Source organism: Lentinula edodes (genome assembly GCF_021015755.1).
Source record: "Lentinula edodes strain Le(Bin) 0899 ss11 chromosome Unknown C8R40scaffold_9, whole genome shotgun sequence".
In the NCBI taxonomy this organism is placed as follows: Eukaryota; Fungi; Basidiomycota; class Agaricomycetes; order Agaricales; family Omphalotaceae; genus Lentinula; species Lentinula edodes.
The window spans coordinates 294,567-315,055 of NW_025764315.1; the positions used below are offsets into that span (position 1 = coordinate 294,567).

Below are 20,489 nucleotides of genomic sequence, written 5' to 3' on the forward strand. Positions count from 1 at the left end.
GATCATAATAGTGGCATGTGAACAGCATAGCCGCGTTCAACACCACATACCTCGTATAGCTCCGCAGCCCCGCATACCCTGCATCCTCCTCCACACCACCGCCACAGTCATAATGATCTCCGCATACCACACCCTCACCAAACTCCCTAGGCATGCTGTGATCAGTGCGCAATATGGTGGTCAATTCCAGTATTTGACTGTTCAAGGGTGCGTGTGTGTGTTAAGCAAATTCATATTTCATCCTCGTTATGCTCAGCCTTGTATATTGAACATTAATCAATTTGAATCTGTAGGTTATTCATGACATGCACTACGTCTTTCATTACCTTGGTCATAGAGTTGTTTTTTTCTAATGATTCAGATTTGGGGAATCATGGTGAGTATACAGAGCCCTCTTTTAGGAATTAATCCAAATGCTGCAGTGGAAACAGCTTCGGCTTCCTGGGAATTGCTCTTGAAAAAATCAATCAATCATATCAAATATATCCTTATCACTATTGCTATGCCTGTATGTCAATTCTGTCTGGGTTCTTCCATATGTTGTAACTTACTAATCACTTCAAATGCACTTTGCTGTGTGCATTATCCCAACATGCATTACTTATTATCATCAATGTCAACATCTCCTTCATTCTTTCCTTCCTCCCTCATTAGCTCTCTTTAACAATCTCTCTAATATACTGGCCCCTCCTTGTCTTTGCTACCCAGTTCATTCTTCAGAACAACAATTCTAACAATAACTTGCTAAACACACTCAACAAGGGTGCCAACCCAGCTCCAGTGGAAATATCATCATTTGCACCACTAGCCCAGATCCCCCTATTACTTGATCTTTCACTTCATTTTGTCCCAGGGGTTACTTTGGTTTTGGATTTTTTGGTATTTGGAAGAAGAAAGTTTGGGGGTGGTGAGATGAGACAGAGGCAAAGGCAGAGGCAGATGAAGAGGGAGAGGTGGAGATGTTATCCAGAGATGCTTTTAATATTGGGGTATACAGTGTTTTATGCATGGTGGGTAGAGAGATGTGCAGCATTTAATGAGGGGAGGTGTAAGTGTTTTTGTACTTTTATTATTTTTTCTTATTGTCTATTTATAAACTTGTGTATCTAGTCCCATATCTATTGCTCACAGAAAACCCATTTGAGGTACGTATAGGGGTATACACTGGTGTGGGGGTATTGGTGGTATTGGTGTTTTGGGTTGTTCATTGGGTGCATGGGTAGGTAGAGGTGAGGTAGGGCAATGTTATAACAGGGGCAGCAAGTCCAAAGGTGTTGATGCAGGGTGGGGTGGAGTTGATATAGTGGGTAAGGGAGGGAGTCAGAGTCAGAGATCAATGAAAGAAGAAAGACTTTGGTAATGGTTTTTTTTTCTAGTCTTTGTTTACTGTATATAATGTTTTTCTCCTTTTTCATACAAAATGAGAATGAAAATAAAATGAAGGCAAATGAAATCACATATTACAAAGCTGTAGGTTATGGAAGTATCATCCTTACATATACTGCTGACATGCCTAAATTTTGGCTAGACGTTTATGCAGTGAATTGTGACACTTTCACACATAGATTTGTATCAAGAGGACTGTAATTGAGACCCAGATTGACAGTCAAAGTCAATACTGAATCAGTCTAATGGTTGAAGGGAACCTATACCCATACTACCACAAGTTGGTTAGTTTACCCATCCCCAATACTACCTTCAGATAAAGGTCTACCTGTTTGTCAAGCAGGATTATACCAGACTCGGACTACATCCGAAGGATGACCATTCACATATGACATGCCAAGGGTATTCTTATTGGACCTTACACTGGCAGGAGTTTGGAAGAACTTACTCAAGTAACCATGAGCCAAGTATTGACTCAAAATGACTTTTTAGAACTCAAAAATTGTCAAATAAACATTCCAGAATGAGATTATGCATTAATCTAAAAGACTGTGATTTAGTCTAATAGACCAATCAGGTTGCATGGGGTTGCATGGTTGAGGAAAATGACTAGAAAGATGATCAAAGTACTGCGAGGCTCCGAAGACATATCAAATGTATGTCAAAGAGTCATGACACAGAAAACATTAAAGAATACAATTAAATGAATACTATGCACAACTCCCTTAATAGAGTATAGACACAATGGGTGTCTATTGAAAGCAAGAAGTAATTAGTTTAATCCAGATGAATCAGATTGATAGAATTAGAAATGAGGAAAGCTGATTTGCCTCCAGAAGAGATGACAAACAATTGAAGGACGTGTTGAGCATCAATGACAGATGAACACCATTTGAGTCATTCTCCAAAGCAATTAAATTAAATGAATACTGAAGTACCTACCTATGTTTGGAGGTGTACTAGAATCTTGGAACCAATATGGACCAAATAAGAATGCATAGATTCAAATTAAATGATGTATGACCTATTGTAGAAGTTTCCTTGCAGTTCTGAACATTTATTCTATTAAATTAATTGTACTGTGCGATTTTATATCCTGTATGTATAAATAGTAATCAGATGTATCTGGAATGGATGTGATTTTGGGACAATGTTGCAGTGCTATTCTGTAAAAAGGAAAGACACACTCCCACCAGACTAAAGCCTCTTCACTAGCAGCCATTCAGGCCTGGCACTTGCAAGTATAGAAATGTCATGTTCTGCTCCTTGTGACTGCAAGAAGCTATATCCAGTTGTTGGTCTTAAGGGCAAATCATGCTGTGTGGTTGTGCCAGCACATAGTTCTAGCCCTCTGTAGGGGTCTGTGTGTTCTGGTTTTAACTTACTTTGATTCAAAACACCGATTCTTGATATACCCATATCAACACCACTAAAGCACGAATAGTTTAGCTCTCAAAAGCTTTGCGGAACCTTTGACAATGCTACCCCTTGCTATTAAATAAATTTTATAGCAGTGAACTCACATATTGTGTATTGGATTGGTTGGTTGGAGTGCCCATTTGATTCCTTCCTTTCTCTTTCACACAAAAATGAGGCAAGCTTGTTACCACCCAAACCTGATGCACTGTAAGACCTGGGTCAGAATTGGTCTTAAGGTTGGGTTTGGTATGAGAAGTTTATGTTGTAGCATGTTGAGAGCAAGCTGGAGCTTGAAGGGAGCTACGGGAACTGCGACTGAGGACAGAAATGACCTAGTAGTGGTTGGAATTGCAAGATGTGACCCTTGAAGGGGCTCCTAGAAGGTCCAGGGAGGTCCCTAGGACATAATAAGGGAAGGTAGAAGGAATGGGAACCAGTAGATATAAGAGTGCTACGTAGTGTGAGTTGTACTAGCTAGGAACATCAACGTAGGATCATTGTAAATTGTAGATGATGTGGGTCTTGAATGTGTGAGCTCCCGATAAGGTATAAGCTGTTAAGATCATGTACACCGTATAACCGTGCCAAAGCCACAAGGTGTCTAAGTGCGGAAGACAAATGGGACAGTAGTGAAGTTATTAACAACACCGCCGTTACGCCGTTAGTCCCCGGAGATCGAGAGTAGAGAGAGAGGAGCTAAGTAGCAGCCAAGTCGGAGCGGCGGTATCGCCGATGACGAGGAGTGGACCAGAGAATGTTCAAGTCCTAAGGTCGAGGGGAACGTACTTCAAGGCATTGAGCCTGAAGACTTAGAGAGTAGAGAGTTAAGGAGGGAATCTAAGTCAATAATTAAACTGAGGAACTACAGTAGCATACAGGCAGTATTTATATCTATGGAACGGCGCAGCGGTGCGGAGCGCCAGACTAACTACTAGGAGCTATACGAGTAGTACCTGCAGGGTAGAGTAAAAGACAATAAGGAGAGACTAGAACGAAAGGGTATGTGTAGCGAGAAAGAACAATAAGAGTGGATCTTCGGAGTACCGAGCGGCGGAATGGAGGCCCAAGGCATGGGCTTGACAGTATCCCCCTCTTAGGCTTGAGCCCTCGAAAGCCATTAATACCGGGAGTTGGTTAGTCACCAAAGAAAATTTTTAAAGGCCGTCAGCATCGGGAATTTGACCCATCAGTCAGCAGGAAAATTTTCAAAAGCCGTTGGTACCGGGAATTGGCGTTAGTCATCAGTGAAAATTTGCGGTTCACCGTAGACCAAACACAATTCGAAGGAAAATTTTCGCTGGTCCGTGCGCAGTTTTGCCCTATAAAAGGCCCAGGGTTTTGCCGCTAAGGCCCTAACTTTTCCAAAAATCCTAAGTTCATCAGCATGTCGACCAGCCGCACCATAACCACCACACGCCACAGGTCGGCCGCCGGACCTTCGAGGTCATGGCCTACCCCCACTCCACCCATCGACCTCACCACCCATGGCGACCCTGATGAAGACGACGACGACGCCTTGGAGGAGGACGACGACAAGGCCATTCGGCGGGCGGAGGAGCGAGTCCGCAAGATGAAAGCAAGAAAAGCGGCGGCGGCGGCCAAGAAAGCAGCAGAGGAGGCGCGGAGGCAGAAGGAGGCGGCTGCAAAAGAGTTGGAGGAACGTCGGAGGGTAATGGCGGAGGCAGCTACCGCTCATAGTCAGCGGGGTTCTTCGCCCGGCGGGAGTTCGGTGGTGGTGGAGATTCAAAAGGAGAAGGGTAAGGGCAAGGCTAAGGCCCAGGTGAGTACCGAAGACCATCCACGCTAATCTCCTACTAACATCCCTGCTTGTAGCCTGTTGGCGGGGACCCCGATGATGGCGGCGACGGGGAAGATGACGACGACGACGAAGAAGATTGGGCTCCCTGCGAACGGTGCAGGAGCAAAAAGATCCCTTGTCAGATGCAGGTTGGCAAGAGGAGTTCGGTTATCTGAAAACCCTGCCATGACGCGAAGGTACGGTGCTCCTACTCTGGGCGGCCGTCGACAGTGAAGCGGGAAGGAGGAGGGAATCCGCTCGGCGAGCGGATAGCGGTACTCGAGAGCCAAATGGCTCAATTACTTGCTGACAACCGTCAACTCCGGGATGGTCAAATTAAGGCGAATACGTACCATCGCCACATGACCCGGAAGTTGGAATGGTTAGTGATGGATGCCAACAGGAGAAGGAAGACGCTCCCTGAATTGCCGGAGGCCGGACCATTGGCGCCTTCGAAGAAGAGAAGGAGGGTAGCAGATAGTGATGAGGAGGAAGAAAAGGAGATTGAAGGGGAGATGGAGAAGGAGAGGGAAGAAGTGGAATTGGAGGAAGAAGAAGAAGAGGAGAACGACAAACCGGCGCCGAAGAAGGCCCGGTCAGACAAAGGGAAGGAGAAGGAGGTGTAGTGTAGCGTACGGACATCGGACCTCGGCCCTTCGGCCAACTCTTGTAATCCTCTTGTCGCCCTGCCTTCGGTGTGTAATTTTGTTTTTTGGACTTTTGTATATAAAAAAAAATGTTAACTCGATTTTGAAATCGGAAAGCGAATGGGCCGCGAGGCGGCGTAAGAATTAATTAGTTCGAAGTATAAGTAGTTTTAAGTGTAAATGAATATAAGTGAAAACAGTAAATTGAAGGAGAATGTAACCAATTAAGAGAAAGAAATAAACACTCAATTTGCTATCATTGTGTTTATCCTCTAAACGCACAAAGTAAACTTCGGCGGAGCGCGGCGAAAACGGGAAAAGGAATAAAATGATTTTTTGTAGTCAAGGTCCAGGCTTCAAAGGATAACGAGCGTGGAATGCGGGTACCAGCTCGTCAGCATGTAATTCATCAGCAGCAACCCAAGAGAATTCATCATCAGTACCTTCGTAACCGGCCCACCGAATATAATAACATAGAGGACAACATTTATACCTTCTGTCCAGCTTGGAGTCCAGGGTTTCGGCAACGTTGTGCTCCTCTTCACCATCAACTTCAATTGGAGGTGGAGGAGATTGAGTACGATTCGGCGTAACCGGCTCCAACTGTGAGACGTGGAAAACCGGGTGAATGCGGCGAAGATAGTCCGGGAGCTTGAGCTCATAAGACAGAGTACCAGGTCGACTGATGACCTTGAAAGGACCAAGATATTTTTCAGAGAATTTTTCAGTAGGACGAGTAGAGCGAATGTGCTTAGCAAGAACAAATACTTCGGAGCCGATCGGGAACTCCAGGTGCGAGATTCTTTTCCTGTCAGCTTGTTCCTTGTAACGAGATTGAGCTAAAAGGATTTCCTCTCGAAGGAAAACGTGGAGTTCATCGAGGTTGACGACAAAGTCTCTAGCTAGATCAGACTTCATATCGACCTCGGGCCGAACGGTGATGTTAGGGTGGTATCCTTTGTTAGCGAAGAATGGAGTAATACCAGTAGAAGCATTGGGAGCATTGTTATAGGCGAACTCGGCGATCGGAAGTAGAGGCGACCAGTCATCTTGTTGGTAAGAACAATAGGTCCTGATGTACTGCTCGAGAGTCTGATTGACACGCTCAGTCTGTCCATCGGCTTCCGGATGATATCCAGAGGTATAATGAAGTTCCATGGAGAGCACTTTACCGAGAGCCCGGAAAAACGCTGAAACAAATTCGGAACCACGATCGGAAGTAACATGATTAGGAACACCATGCTTAGAGAAGACGTGAATAACAAAAAGCTCAGCTAGTTGTTCGGAAGTAATGGTGTCATGAGTTGGAATAAATATAGCTTGCTTGGAAGATCGATCCACGACGACGAGGATAGCTGTACTAGCCATTCGACATTGGCAGTTGCTCAATGAAGTCCATAGAGATGGAGTCCCATGGTCGGACCGGAACCGGCAAACACGCATATGAAGCCCTCCGACACCAGCCCCATTAAGTACCAATCTCGATCGCCTGTCTCTCTCGATTATCTGCCTCATGCTCCCTAGGTTCTGATGTTCCCTTGTTCACTTCCCGTACCTATTTAAGTAGCTCCGCAACGTCCCCAAGCGCCAGCTTGGTATATTTTGAACACACACCCTTTTGCATAGGTCCAGTCCCTGTCCCTTTGTACCTGCTAACCATACGGATTTCTCTTTACTCTCTGTTTCATTACCTCTGTTTCTCTCAACTCTTGTCTATCGTCTCTGTGATCGTCTATACGACCCAATACACGCTTTTACTTTACGTCTAAGCAATCCGAGTGAGTTCCCGAGCTCCCTCGAACAATACTAAAGCTCCCCAACGCCTACCGCCTTGGTGAGCTAACCTCCCCAAACCTCCTCGAGCTCCCTAGCTATTCTATAGGCTTCAGGACCTCGATCTAGGTAACGTCGAAGCTACCCCTCATGTCGAACTACGTACTGCTTCTCCGTTACCACCTCCCACACTCGAGGACGTCCATCCTCAAGCCTAGCCCCCAGGGACCTACCCTCCCTGGCACATCCCTTCTCGGGAGCTTACCACCTTGAGACCCATCTATACATACGACCTACTCGATCCTATATTGACGTTCTAGCGAGTACAACTCCTACTACGCAATATAGTACGGTCCCGCACTCTTCCCTAACCTCCCTACGCCTTAGGGACCTCCCTGGACCTCCTAGGAATCCCTCAAGGGTCACCATCCCGTCGTTCCAGTCACTACTAGGTCATTCCCGTCCTCGGTCGCGGTTCCCGTAGCTCCCTTCGAGCTCCAGCCTGCTCCTAGCACGCTACAACATAAACCTCCACATACCAAAACCTACCCTAAGACCCATTTTGACCCAGGTCTTACAGAACCATCAAAAAGACGAAGATTAACAGGAGAGATTTTGGTCGTAAGAATGGAATTTTGTGAAACATAACGAGTATCGATGAAAGAGTCAGTAGAACCAGAATCAACAAGAGTAGGAAATTTAAGAAGAGCAGAGATGGGTTCGGCCGGCGCGGCCGAATCGGATAAAGGAAATTCAGTAGTCAATGATATTACAAGAGATCGTTCAATGGAAGAAAGAGCGGACACGTTGAGATATAACTCCCCAGGTGAGGTACGAACCTGATCAACGCAGCTCCCGTTTCGTACCGGGGAACAAGAGCTGCGGACTAGTTTTCCGATTCCTCTTCAACAACCTCAACGGTTGCTTCGGGGGTTTCTTCAACCTCGGCAGCACGGCCCTTCGATTCTCGGGCCTTTCGCTTATTGCAGTCAGCAATCTGATGCTTACCACCGCAGAAGAGACAAAGATTATTCTTCATCCTTCTTTCCTTCTCTGAGGGAAGGACTTTCCCATCTGCACCAAAATGGTTGAACACGGGGCGCTGACCGCCGGATTGGCCAGAATTCGAAGAGTTCTGGGGCTTACCATTGTTGTTAGGCTTACCACCAGAAAAGGGTTTAGGCTTCGGCGTGAACGGCGCCGAAGAGCCAGATGGCTGAGAGTTGTTTTGCTGGTTAGTAGAACCAGTCTTAAAGTCCGAGGAACCCTTCTTTGGGTTCCAAGCAATGAAAAGCTTACCAGCCTCACGCTTTCTAGTTTCCTCGCGTTTCCAATAACGATTGTCAATACGAAGAACTTCCTGACAATAATCGGCGAGCGTCGCTGGCTCGGGCAAACGCGCCATTTCGTCCTTCATACGTTCAGCTAGGCCTCGTCCATAAGCCCATTTCAGGGCAGCAGAATCCCAGTTGGTACTAGCAGCTAGGGTGTTGAACCGGATGTTGTATTTCCGGATGTTCTCAGTTTCCTTCATCTTCAGATTACCGAGAGAATCTTCGGCCTCGCCTTGGGCGTCGTAAACGCCGAAATTGTCCTGAAGCTCCTTTACAAGGGCTTTGAAGGAGGATGTCCAGGCCAGCAGCGAGTCGAGATCCGGGTCGAGAATATCAGGGACGAACCATTCTTTGGCTGACCCACTGAGATAGGAAAGGGTGTAATTCACCTTCCGTTGGTCGGTGAAATACTTTGGACGGTCATTGAAGACCAGGGCAAGATTGACGAAGAACGTCTTGAGTTTTCGGGGATCCGAACCGTCGAATACCTCTGGCTCCTTGACCTTGCTCTTGGATTCAGAGCTGTCAGAGGGACGGCCGAGAGCGGCGAGGACGGTACCAAGGGTCTCAATGGAGCCCTTGAACCCCGAGAGGAGTTCCAACATAGCTCGTTGCTCGTTGGGGATGTCAGGAGAGATAGGAGAACGGGGTCCACCAGGTCCACCAGGACCGCCGGGACCGCCGGGACCGCCGGGACCGCCGGGACCACCAGGTCCACCAGGTCCACTGGGGTTACCAGGCTCACCACGCGGTAAACCGCCGGAGTCGTCATCCAGATCGTCATGATTGTTATCGGCGCCCGGATCGTCGGGGTCGACAGGAGGGTCTTGATCATCGTGATCACCAGTGTCCAAATCGAAGTGAGGAGGTGGGTCACGAGGAGATTCAGAAGCAGCACGACGTTGGGGTTGTTTCCCCGTACGGCGGGCTATGGCTTGGAGAATTGGAGAATCAATTCGAGTAGTTGACCGGCCCCGAGCCGGAGCGACCACGGGGGGTTGTCCACGGCGAGGGGTCAGGACTTGGACAGGTTGTCCATCACCGGTATACAAGGTACTGTATTCGAATTGTTGTTCTTCTTCCATGACTTCAGGAAGAGTCGACGTAGTAGGGACAGTGGCTGGACCGAAACCGCGATTACGGCGACATGGTTGACCGATGGCAGAGATAGATTCGGAGAATGGGGCAAATGATTGGGCTGTAGTGAAGAAAGTGTTTTCTTCGGAGTTAGCTCTAGATTGAGCTCGAGTTTTCGGAGGCATAAAAAATGATATGTCAGTACGACGTTAACGGATTGAGTTTAATTATACTGTTAAGATCATGTACACCGTATAACCGTGCCAAAGCCACAAGGTGTCTAAGTGCGGAAGACGAATGGGACAGTAGTGAAGTTATTAACAACACCGCCGTTACACCGTTAGTCCCCGGAGATCGAGAGTAGAGAGAGAGGAGCTAAGTAGCAGCCAAGTCGGAGCGGCGGTATCGCCGATGACGAGGAGTGGACCAGAGAATGTTCAAGTCCTAAGGTCGAGGGGAACGTACTTCAAGGCATTGAGCCTGAAGACTTAGAGAGTAGAGAGTTAAGGAGGGAATCTAAGTCGATAATTAAACTGAGGAACTACAGTAGCGTACAGGCAGTATTTATATCTACGGAACGGCGTGGCGCAGCGGTGCGGAGCGCCAGACTAACTACTAGGAGCTATACGAGTAGTACCTGCAGGGTAGAGTAAAAGACAATAAGGAGAGACTAGAATGAAAGGGTATGTGTAGCGAGAAAGAACAATAAGAAGAGATTACAATAAGAGTGGATCTTCGGAGTACCGAGCGGCGGAATGGAGGCCCGAGACATGGGCTTGACATAAGCCCAGAAAGTGGGGGTAGCGGCAGGCGTCCTCAAGTGGTGGAGGTAGTAATGGAGAAGCGGTACATAGTTCTGTCAAGTCCATGCCTCAGTACCCCATTCCGCCGCTCGGTATTCTGAAGATCCATCTTTTATTGTAATCTCCTTCTTATTGTTCTTTCTTGCTACACATACCCTTTCATCCTAGTCTCTCCTTATTGTCTTTTACTCTACCCTGCAGGTACTACACGTATAGCTCCTAGTAGTTAGTCTAGTGCTCCGCACCGATGAGCCAATCCGTAGATATAAATACTGCCTGTATGCTACTGTAGTTCCTCAGTTTAATTATCAACTTAGATCTCCTTTCCAACTTAGTCCTCCTCTAAGTCTTCAGGCTCATCGCCTTGAAGTACTCTCTACTATAACCTTAGGACTTATATGTTCTTTGGTTTGCTCCTCATCACCGGCGCTACTGCCGCTCCGACTTGGCTGCTACTGGCTCCTCTCTTCTACACTCTCGATCTCCGGGGACTAACGGCGTAACGGCAGTGTTGTTAATAACTTCACCACTGTCCCACTTGACCTTCTGCTCTTAGACACCTTGTGGCCTCTGGCACGGTTACATGGTGTACATAATCTTAATAAGTTCGACATAAGGTATAGCTTCGACATTACCTAGATCGAGGTCCCAGAGCTTGTGGAGTAGTTGGGGAGCTCAAGGAGGTTTGGGGGAGGTTGGCCTGCCAAAACAGTAGACGTTGGGGAGCTTTAGTATTGGTGGAGGGAGCTCGAAGACTCACTCAGATTGCTTAGATGTGGAGTAAAAGTGTTTATTGGATCATTTAGACAATCGTAGGAGATGAGAGACAAGAGTAGAGAAACTGAGATAAAGAAACAGAGAGTAAAGAGAAATCTGTATAGTTAGCAGGTACAAAGGGACAGGGACTGGACCTATGCAAAAGGGTGTGTATTCAAAATATACCAAGCTACCTGATGTTTAGGATATAAGGGTACTTATATAGACAAGATGAAAGGGTCAGGGGAACATTGTGTGAAGTGGACACTTAATGGGGATGTTCTAGAATACATGAGGATGGACTGATGGGGGCATGGACAAGCTCCCGGGTCTGTTAAACAGTAGGCTGGAGGGCGGCGAACTCCTTCTCCTGGTGGCATCCATTATCAACCAATCTAACTTTTGATTAAAGTGACGGTGGTACATATTGGCCTTCACCTGGCCCTCTCGCAAATACCAATTGTCGGCAAGCAGTTGAGCTACCTGGCTCTCAAGGACAGCCAGGCGCTCACCAGTTGGATTAGCACCTTCTTCTTGTTTCAATGTGGAGGGCCGGCCGGAGTACAAACATTGTACTTTTGCATTGTGGCAGGGTTTACATATAATCGAACTCCTCTTGCCAGCCTGCATCTGGCAAGGGATCTTCTTGCTCCTGCACTGTGTGCAGGGAGCACATTGATCTTCTTTGTCATTGTTGTTGTCATCACCATCACCATCATCCGGGTCCCCGCCGACCGGCTAAAGAATTGTTGTGAGTCAGTGATAGTGGGGTATATAGCCAAGGATAAATTACCGCGGCCCATGCCTTTCCTTTCCCTTTGCTCTTCACCATTCTCCTGATTTCCATGACGGGCCTCCTTGGGGAAGCAGACATCTCGGTGGGAGAAGTCCCCCTCTGACTTCTGGTGGTCGTTGCATCGGCCAACAGCCTCCTCTGCTCCACAACCTCTTCCTCCTGTTGCCGAGCCCGGATGGCCTGCTCTCGCACCTCATGTGCTGCCTTCTGCCTTCCTGTCCTTCACCCTCTGGACCTTTTCAAGGGCCTTCGTCGTCATCATCAACACCGGTGTTACTGGAGGGGGGCGGGGGTACGGGCAGATTGGAGGGGCCAGTGTGGGGATTAAAGCAGGAAGAAGTAGTAGTGGTGGTGGTTTGGCTAGTGGACATGTTGGACTTGAAAGTTTTGGAAAAGTTAGGCCCACAGCAGTAAAACCCTAGCCCTTTTATAGGGACAAAACGGCACATGTGTCACAAAGCGGCAAAGGCGGAGTGACTAACGGAGCAGGGGAGCGGAGTGACTAACGGAGCAGGGGAGCGGAGTGACTAAGCAGAGCAGCAAGGCAGAGCGACTGAGCGAGGCAGCAAGGCAGAGCGACTGAGCGAGGCAGCAAGGCAGAGCGACTGAGCGAGGCAGCAAGGCAGAGCGACTGAGCGAGGCAGCAAGGCAGAGCGACTGAGCGAGGCAGCAAGGCAGAGCGACTGAGCGAGGCAGCAAGGCAGAGCGACTGAGCGAGGCAGCAAGGCAGAGCGACTGAGCGAGGCAGCAAGGCAGAGCGACTGAGCGAGGCAGCAAGGCAGAGCGACTGAGCGAGGCAGCAAGGCAGAGCGACTGAGCGAGGCAGCAAGGCAGAGCGACTAAGCAGAACGGAGACAGGCTGGTCCCAGATAATGACAGAGATATATTGAGTATCGTAGTCATAGGTAATAGTAAGTAAACACATACCTGGTCCCAGATAATGACAGAGAGGTCAAGATAAGGAACCAGGCTGTGGAGTTGGCTATATATACATAATCCGATCTGCGAGAAACAACAATGTAATACTGTACAGTTCAGGGGCAAGGAAGGTGGCAGAAGCTGATAGAAAGAGAAGATGGGTCAGGTGGATCAGTAATCGATGGGGGTTTGACAGTGATGGGATGATGTATTGTACAAGTAAAGGCGTCAAGACGGTGAGAAAGGGAAAATGATAGGGGCTGTGTACTTTATGACAACATGGACCAGCTAAAATTTTCCTTTGAATTGTGTTTGGTTTACGGTGACAGAAAATTTTTTCCTTGAGTAATAATTATTAATGGGAGAGTGTTGAGATTCATTCAATATATTGATTGACTTTTACCATTTGAGTAGGAGGAAAGTTGACTAATTGTAATGTAATGTATTCATCAGACTCATCCCTATTTCCTATTTCCAAATTATCTATCTATTTATTTTGTTTTATTAAGGAAAGAGAGATGGAATGGAATGAATCAAAGAAAAATCTATGGAAGAAAAAAAGAATCATCAACCCACTTCATGAAAACTCAAAACTCAAAACTCACCTCAAAAGAAACCACTTTCAAACCCAAAACCCCAAAAACCCCCCAAAAAAACTCATCATCATCATCATGATATCATATCATCCTCGTCCTACTCAACATATCATATCATATTGGGGGTACCGCGGATCGAACGCGGGACCTTCAGAAGAACGTGGTGCGAACTTTGTTGACTTCAGTCTGCTGCTCTCCCAGCTGAGCTATACCCCCATACCTTTGACTTATACCCCCGTATCTCTGAGCTACACCCCCGTATTTTTTTAGCTATACCCCCATCCATACCTTTGAATTATACCCCCATCCATATCTCTGAGCTACACCCCCATTACCACATTGTCATTAGGACATGCTTTATTTACACCCGTGTCGTGTTATGGAGACGAGAGGAGACGAGAGGAGATGAGTGATGATGAGGATAGGAATTCAGTTGATTGTTTGTTTGTTTTGTGGTTTTTTTTTTTTTTGGTTTTTGAGGAGATGGAGATGGAGTCGGAGAGGGCGTGGGTGTGGGACTGGGAGAGGTGAGGTGAGGAGAGGGAGTGGGTGTGGGCGTGGGCGTGGGAGAGGAAAGGAGGGGGAGAGGAGTTGTAAGGAGTTGTAAGGAGTCATAAGAAGGAAAGGAAAGGAAAAGATAACGGCGCGGTGCCAATGAGGAACAACCCCGGGGGTTGATGCATCATGCTACACACTTAAGGCGTTGTGAGGTATCACGAGGAGTCGTAAGGAGTCGTAAGGTATCACAAGGAGTCGTAAGGAATCATACGGAGTCGTAAGGAATCATACAGAGTCGTAAGGAGCTAAGCACAAGGAGCCGCAAGGAGAACAACAGTATCATTACTATCATTACAGATCATTACTAGACTCCAACATCCTCCGATATCTCTCCTTACAAACTCTTACAAACCCTACATAGCAACGACGGGGACCTTTGTTCTCTGTTTACGGCCGAGATACTAGTATCATATGCATATGCATAATGTACGCTAGGAAACCCCCCCATCCAGAGTTTTTTTGAACCCAACGAAGCTTAATATGATATACATATGTACCAGATACAGTTACACAGTTAGTATACAGTTAGGTGCCACGAGGCAGTCACCCAGTCGCACAGTCGTCGCACAGTCGCGGCACCCCCATTTTGATTCTTGAAGTGAAAACACGACTCGGAAAAGAAAGAAAAAAAAATAGTACTGGTAACTGAATATTGAATGAAAGTTTCGAATTCGTTGTTGTTGTTGTGAACTTAATTTGTTCTACCTTGTTACTCTATTAGTATTCGTCCGCGATACAATCACTGTCTGTCAGTCGCGATAATCATTGTCTGTCAGTCGCGATAATCACTGTCTGTCAACGTTTTTTTTTTCATCAAGAAACTTTTACCGTTTGACTACATACATAACATCGCTGCGGCTTGTTTCAACAGTCACGGCACGGGTAGTGCACGGTTGTGTTTTGTGTTTTTTTTCGTTTCGTGCTTCGTGCTTTTCGCTTCGTGCTTTGATTTGATTTGCGCTTTGCTTTGTTCGCTTTGCGCTTTGTGGCGTTTCATTGGCTGTCGTTTTCTTCTCGTTTCCTCGAGCTTTATTCTGTGGAATACGCTTTGTTTTGTTTTGTGGTTTTGCGCTCTGGAACTCACTGTGGTTACGGAATTTCGTTCTGTGGTAAAGCTCGGTGGGATAACACACACGACGAAACAGGTGCGCACCATACCATACCATACCTCACACTAATACCCAACACCACGGGCTGACATTAATCCTCTCATCTACAATCCCAGGAATTCAACCAAGGTTCAAGTTCCATTGCCAAGTTCCAAGTTCCAAGTTCTAAATTCCAAGTTCTGAATTCCAAATTCGAAATTCTGAATTCCAACCACACCCACATCCACTCGTCTTCCACATCCACAACCGCATCTAGTACATCCCGCATCGAGTACATCTGGTACATAACTGAATCATCCATACCTCGTCACATAAGGAACCGACTCGCACCTCGTTACCGGTCCCCAATCAAACCATGAAAGCTTTTTTCTCGAGATTACATCTCGGGAGCAACACCACCACCACCAACACCAGTAACCCCACCAACTCCAACTCCAATAACCCCGCCTCCACCAACGGTAACAACACCCTCAGTAATAACTTCAGTAATAACTTCAGTGGTACCCTCGGTAATACCTTCGGTACAAACAGCGCCAACGCCAGCCGCGAAAAAGAAATCGGGAAATTGCCTGCGTCGTTGAGGACGTGGCCACCTCAACCAGCACCTGCACCTGTACCTTCACCTTCACCTTCGACCACACCTGCATCATTACCAGCACACCCACTACCAGGACTACAACCAACATCGGCACCATCAGTACCTGCGGTTCGGACAGAATCCCGAGAAAGCGGACGCCGGACGTCGCAGTACGCGGTGTATAAGCCGTTGCCGGAGGTTTTGGGGGTGGGAGGTGGGATGAGTGGTGTGGAACTAGGAGGAGAAGATGGAGATGGGGAAGAAAGAGAAAGAGACAGAGAAAGGGAAAGAGACAGAGACAGAGACAGAGAAAGAGACAGAGAAAGAGAGAAGGAAGGAGAAAGAACCCCCACAGGGAGTAACACACCTGTTCCACCTGAAGCGTCCAATCCAACATCGAATACAGCGTCGAACACCAAAAAAGTAGTAGCGTTCGTCTCCTCGCAGGACCTCGAGCCTCTTCCCGAGAACAGCGGGATAAGTCGATTTCGGTCTCCAGTTCAGACTAACAGTAACAACAACGGTAACAACAACAACTCGAGTCAACAAAGTCTTCGTTCCGGGACTCCTTTTTCTCAAATGACTTCTCATACCACGCACACTGCCCATTCCTACAACACCGCTAGCACCTCGCACACCTCGCACACCGCAACCACTTCTCACACCTCCCACACAGCTAGCACCGCCTCCACCTCGCGCATCCTCTCCGCCACGTCCTGGAGCCAAGTCACCGAAGACGACCTCGTCTCCAACCTCGGCTCGCGCGAACGCACCCGACAAGAGGTGCTGTTCGAGATTATCCAAAGCGAGGAGAGATACGTCGGGGAGTTGGGAAAGATGCGGGAGATGTTCATTGAGCCGTTGTTGCATCCGTATAGCGGGAGGGGGGTGATGAGTCCGGAGCCGCAATCGATGGATGGGGATGTCAGAGAACTAGGGGCGAGAGAAGGGGAAGATTCCCTACCCCCGATAGCAGCACGGTTCATGTCTCCCACTCCCACTCCCACTTTAAGCCCTACCCCTCCTCCTAATGGCGGTCACGACGATTCCTCCTCCTCCTCCGAAGATGAGCCCGTAGCCGACTCCTCCGCATGGCGAACCCACCCCCGGTCCCCCTACCGCGGCGTCGTCGTCACACCCCCCGTAATCCCCTTCCCCTCCGGTGCACGGTCACATCAGTCCCTGCCCCCGGCTAGTAAACTCCTCAACGGAGTGTCCACACAGTCGTTGGGGCGACAGTCGTTCGTGGGGGAGAGGGGGAGAGCGCAGTCTCAGTCCAAGGTCACTCCTTCCACTCCTTCCACCAAAGGAAGCGGAAGCGGGGGAGGGGCACGGGGGATGTTTAAACAACTACGGAGTTCCGGTGCGAATACGAAAGAACCCCCGGCTCAACTCGGTGTAGACGAAACCTCTGCGCTCCCCCTGGTACCCCCGCACCTCCTCCCCCCCGACCTCCGGATCTGTCTCGAAGTCATCGACTCTGGGGTGTTCGAGGGCCACAAACGACTCGCGGAGGCGTTGAGGAAGAGATACGACGACCAGTATCCGTTGGTTAGGAGTTTAGCGGATGTTTTTGTTGCGAATGTTAGTTTTCTTTCTTTCTCTCAATGGGGGAGATACTGATACTGATTTTATTTGGGTAGTCGGATATATTCTCAGGCTACGCGACTTATGTGTTACACCTCGAACGCGCATTAGACCAAGTCGACAACGCTCTCAATTCCCCTTTTCCCTCTTCCAAACCCAAACCCAAACCCAAACCCCGCACCTCTTCCTCCCTCTCCCCCTCCCAAAACTCCTCCACATCCCAACCCCCCATCCCCCCCCTCCTCCGCACGCTCGACCTCCTCGCCTCCAACCTCGGCCACACCTCCCTCTCCATCTCCCTCTCCAAACCCTTCCAGCGCCTCCTCAAATACCCCCTCCTCTTCCAAAACCTCCTCTACCACACCGACCCCTCCACGGTCGAGTACGAGAGCACCCTCCAGATGGTGGCGGAGATCGAGGTGATGGTAAGGGGGATCGAGGATGAGAAGGTGGAGTGGGAGGATAGGGAGAAGACGAGGGATGTGTTGGGCAGGATTGAGTGGGGGGAGGGAAATGGGAGTGGGAGTGCGTCGGGAAGTGGAAAGGAGTGGGTGGGGAGACCGAAACCTGGGAGGGTTTTGGTTGAAGAATCCGTGTATCTCCCACCTTCTCCTATTCCCCCTACGTCTTCCACTTCCTCCTCCCCCTCCCCGTTATCACCCATCCAAATAAAAAAATCCAAATCCTCCTTCCGGCGTCTTTCCGATGCATTGTCTTCTTCCAACCCTTCCTCCTCTTCCCCTTCCACCCCTAATCAAGGAACCCAATCGAATAAACCCGTCAAGGCATTCAGCAAAAAAGATTTATGGGTGGTTCATTTCAACGACGTGGTGCTGCTGTGTCAGCGTACCGGGTTGACGACTGTGCCGATTTGGAGTAGTGGCAATCATGGGAATGGGAGTGAGATGAATAAGGGGAAGGATCCACCCGGTGGGGGATTAGGACCGGGGAGGAGACAGTTGAGAGTAACACCGAGGAACCTATACAAATTCATCAAAGTCGAAACGTGGGTTATTGGAGACGTGGTGCAACCACGAGAAGGCGTAGTAGCGATGGCGGATATTGAGAGAGCGAGGTTACAACAGCAGCTACCCCCACAACAACAACAATCCTACCCCTCAAAACAACGTAGTAATCATAATCATAATCATAATTCCCTCCACCCATCAACCCAACCCCGAATCATACCCATGCCTCCCGACGACGAGAACCTCCCCCGTCTCCCCCACCCCCGCCACAATCACCCCAACCACCCCAACCACCTCAACTCCAACTCCGACCCAGACGACTCAGACCCCGACTCCTCCGACTCGGACCGCAAAAGCAAAATGAGCTTCTCCTACTGGGGCGCCGACAAAGTCACTATCCAGCGTCCCCCTCGCACCAACACCACCAACAACACCAACACCCCTGGTTCCGGTATGACTAAGGTTGTGATCCGTGGTGGTAGAGGAACCGGAGTAGGGGGGAGTGGAGGGAGTACAGGCAGAATGCGAGTAGTAGGTCTCGGAAATCGGTCCCTGACTTCTTCTTCTACGGGGTCTGGATCTGGATCGGGGACACCGTCCTACCGTAGTGGTGTAGGGGTACCAGGAGGGGGAGGGGGTGGGGCACCTCAAGGTCGGATCGTTGTTCCGTCTCGAAGAGGCGGCGGGGGATCTGGGGGAGGTCATGGACATGGACACCATGGGGTTGGGTTGCATGGAGGACATGGACATCTAGGAGGACATGGGGGATATGGAGTCGGTGGACACGGACACGTGATCTCACCGAGCGCGTATTCGCGGGAAAGCAGTGCGAATGCGAAGTTTGGGTCGAGGTTGGTTTCGGAGCGGGATAGGGGGGAGAGGGAGAGGGAGAAAGACCGTGATCGTGACCGAGACCGAGACCGAGACCGAGACAGGGATAGGGATAGGGATAGAGGAGATAAAGATAAAGAGAGGGAAAAAGAGAGGGAAAAGGATAAGGGAGACAAGGACAAAGAGAAGGAAAAAGACAAAGACAAAGAAAGACCATCCAGCCGCCGTACAGGAACCCGGTCCAGAACTGCTACTGTTACTTCTACCACCACCGGCGGTGGGGGTGGAGGTGGGGATACAGCTAAGGCAACGGTTACTCGGTCACCTGCGGGTGCGTCAACCCCTGTAACTGCTTCTGCTTCTTTGACTGCTTCTTCTACCACCCCCACCCCTTCTTCCAATCCCAATCCTTCGAATTCGAATCCCAACACCCTCCCACCCCCACCCCGAATCACACCAAGCACCTCCCAAACCAGCGCGCGGTCGAGGAGGAGCTCTACCACCACCACCACCGCTACCACTACCACTACTACTACTACTACTCCTGTCCCTGTTCCTGTTCCTACCACTACTCCTTCCACTACTCCTACCACTACCACTCCTTCCACTGCTGTTGGGAAATCCAAACCAACCACAACAGGTGGGGAAAGAGGTGAAAGGGGAACAGGAACAAGTGGTCCGATATCCCGAGGCCCTTCCAACACCGGTCCATCCGCCGGAGGCAATACACGAGGATCGTCGTCGACAACGTCTACTGCGTCTACGACGGGAACGACGGGAACGACCCCCGTCTCCCCTGCTGCGTCCGAAGATTCCGGTGTGGGGATGGGGCTGGGGCTGTATAGGCAGATGATGGCGAAGGAGAGGGAGAGGGAGGGGGGGAGGGTGTAAGGTGAACCAGGAGGGGTGGAAGGTAAACGAAGGAGGGGAGGTGTAAGTGGAGAAGGAGGGGATTTTCTTGTTCTAATTCACGCGTTCACGCAGTTGCATATGACTCACGTTTCACATCTCACATCTCATGTCTCACGTTCGTTCGTTAGATACCATTTCATTCATTTATTCACTCGTTAGTTAGTTTCTTGCTCATTAGTCTCGTTAGTCTCGTTTTCGTTTTTGTTTTGCTCATCCATACACTCATACACTCATATACACACACACTCTCTCTCTCTCTCTTTCCTTCCTTTCTTCCTTCTCCCGCCTTCCTCCTTCTCCTTCTGTGTTAGATCCATCCATCCATCTATATACCACGCACCCACTCATCTCCGATCACCCAATTCTCAATTCCCCGATCCCACAAATGCCCTCTTTCATATCTCTTCCAACTCACTTTCCAAATTCCGATCGCAATTACTAGTACTCTATTTCTTTTTCGATTTCATGATGCTCTTTTCTTTTTCTTCCCTCTTTTCTCAATTCTCAATTCTTTTTGCAATATTCCAATTCTCTCAATTCTCGATCCTCGATCCTCGATTCTCTCGATACTCAGTACTCAGTGCTCAGTGTTCAGTGTTCAGTGTTCAGTTTTCAGTGTTCGGTTTTCTCAGTTTTCGATTCTT

At 48.8% G+C, this 20,489-nt stretch overlaps 1 protein-coding gene and 1 non-coding gene across 2 annotated transcripts; one reads left to right on the forward strand and one right to left on the reverse strand.

Annotated features, from left to right (window-relative positions):
• Positions 1-13,423: 13,423 nt before the first annotated feature.
• C8R40DRAFT_t84 lies at positions 13,424-13,519 on the reverse strand. The gene has a single exon. It is a non-coding gene; the product is annotated as a tRNA-Phe (tRNA).
• Positions 13,520-15,325: 1,806 nt separating this feature from the next.
• On the forward strand, positions 15,326-19,824 carry C8R40DRAFT_1168261 (uncharacterized protein; the record flags this gene model as incomplete). Its single annotated transcript, XM_046231153.1, has 2 exons — positions 15,326-17,131; positions 17,191-19,824. The coding sequence occupies 2 exons, from the start codon at positions 15,326-15,328 to the stop codon at positions 19,822-19,824; spliced, it is 4,440 nt and encodes a 1,479-aa protein (XP_046088625.1).
• Positions 19,825-20,489: the final 665 nt, after the last annotated feature.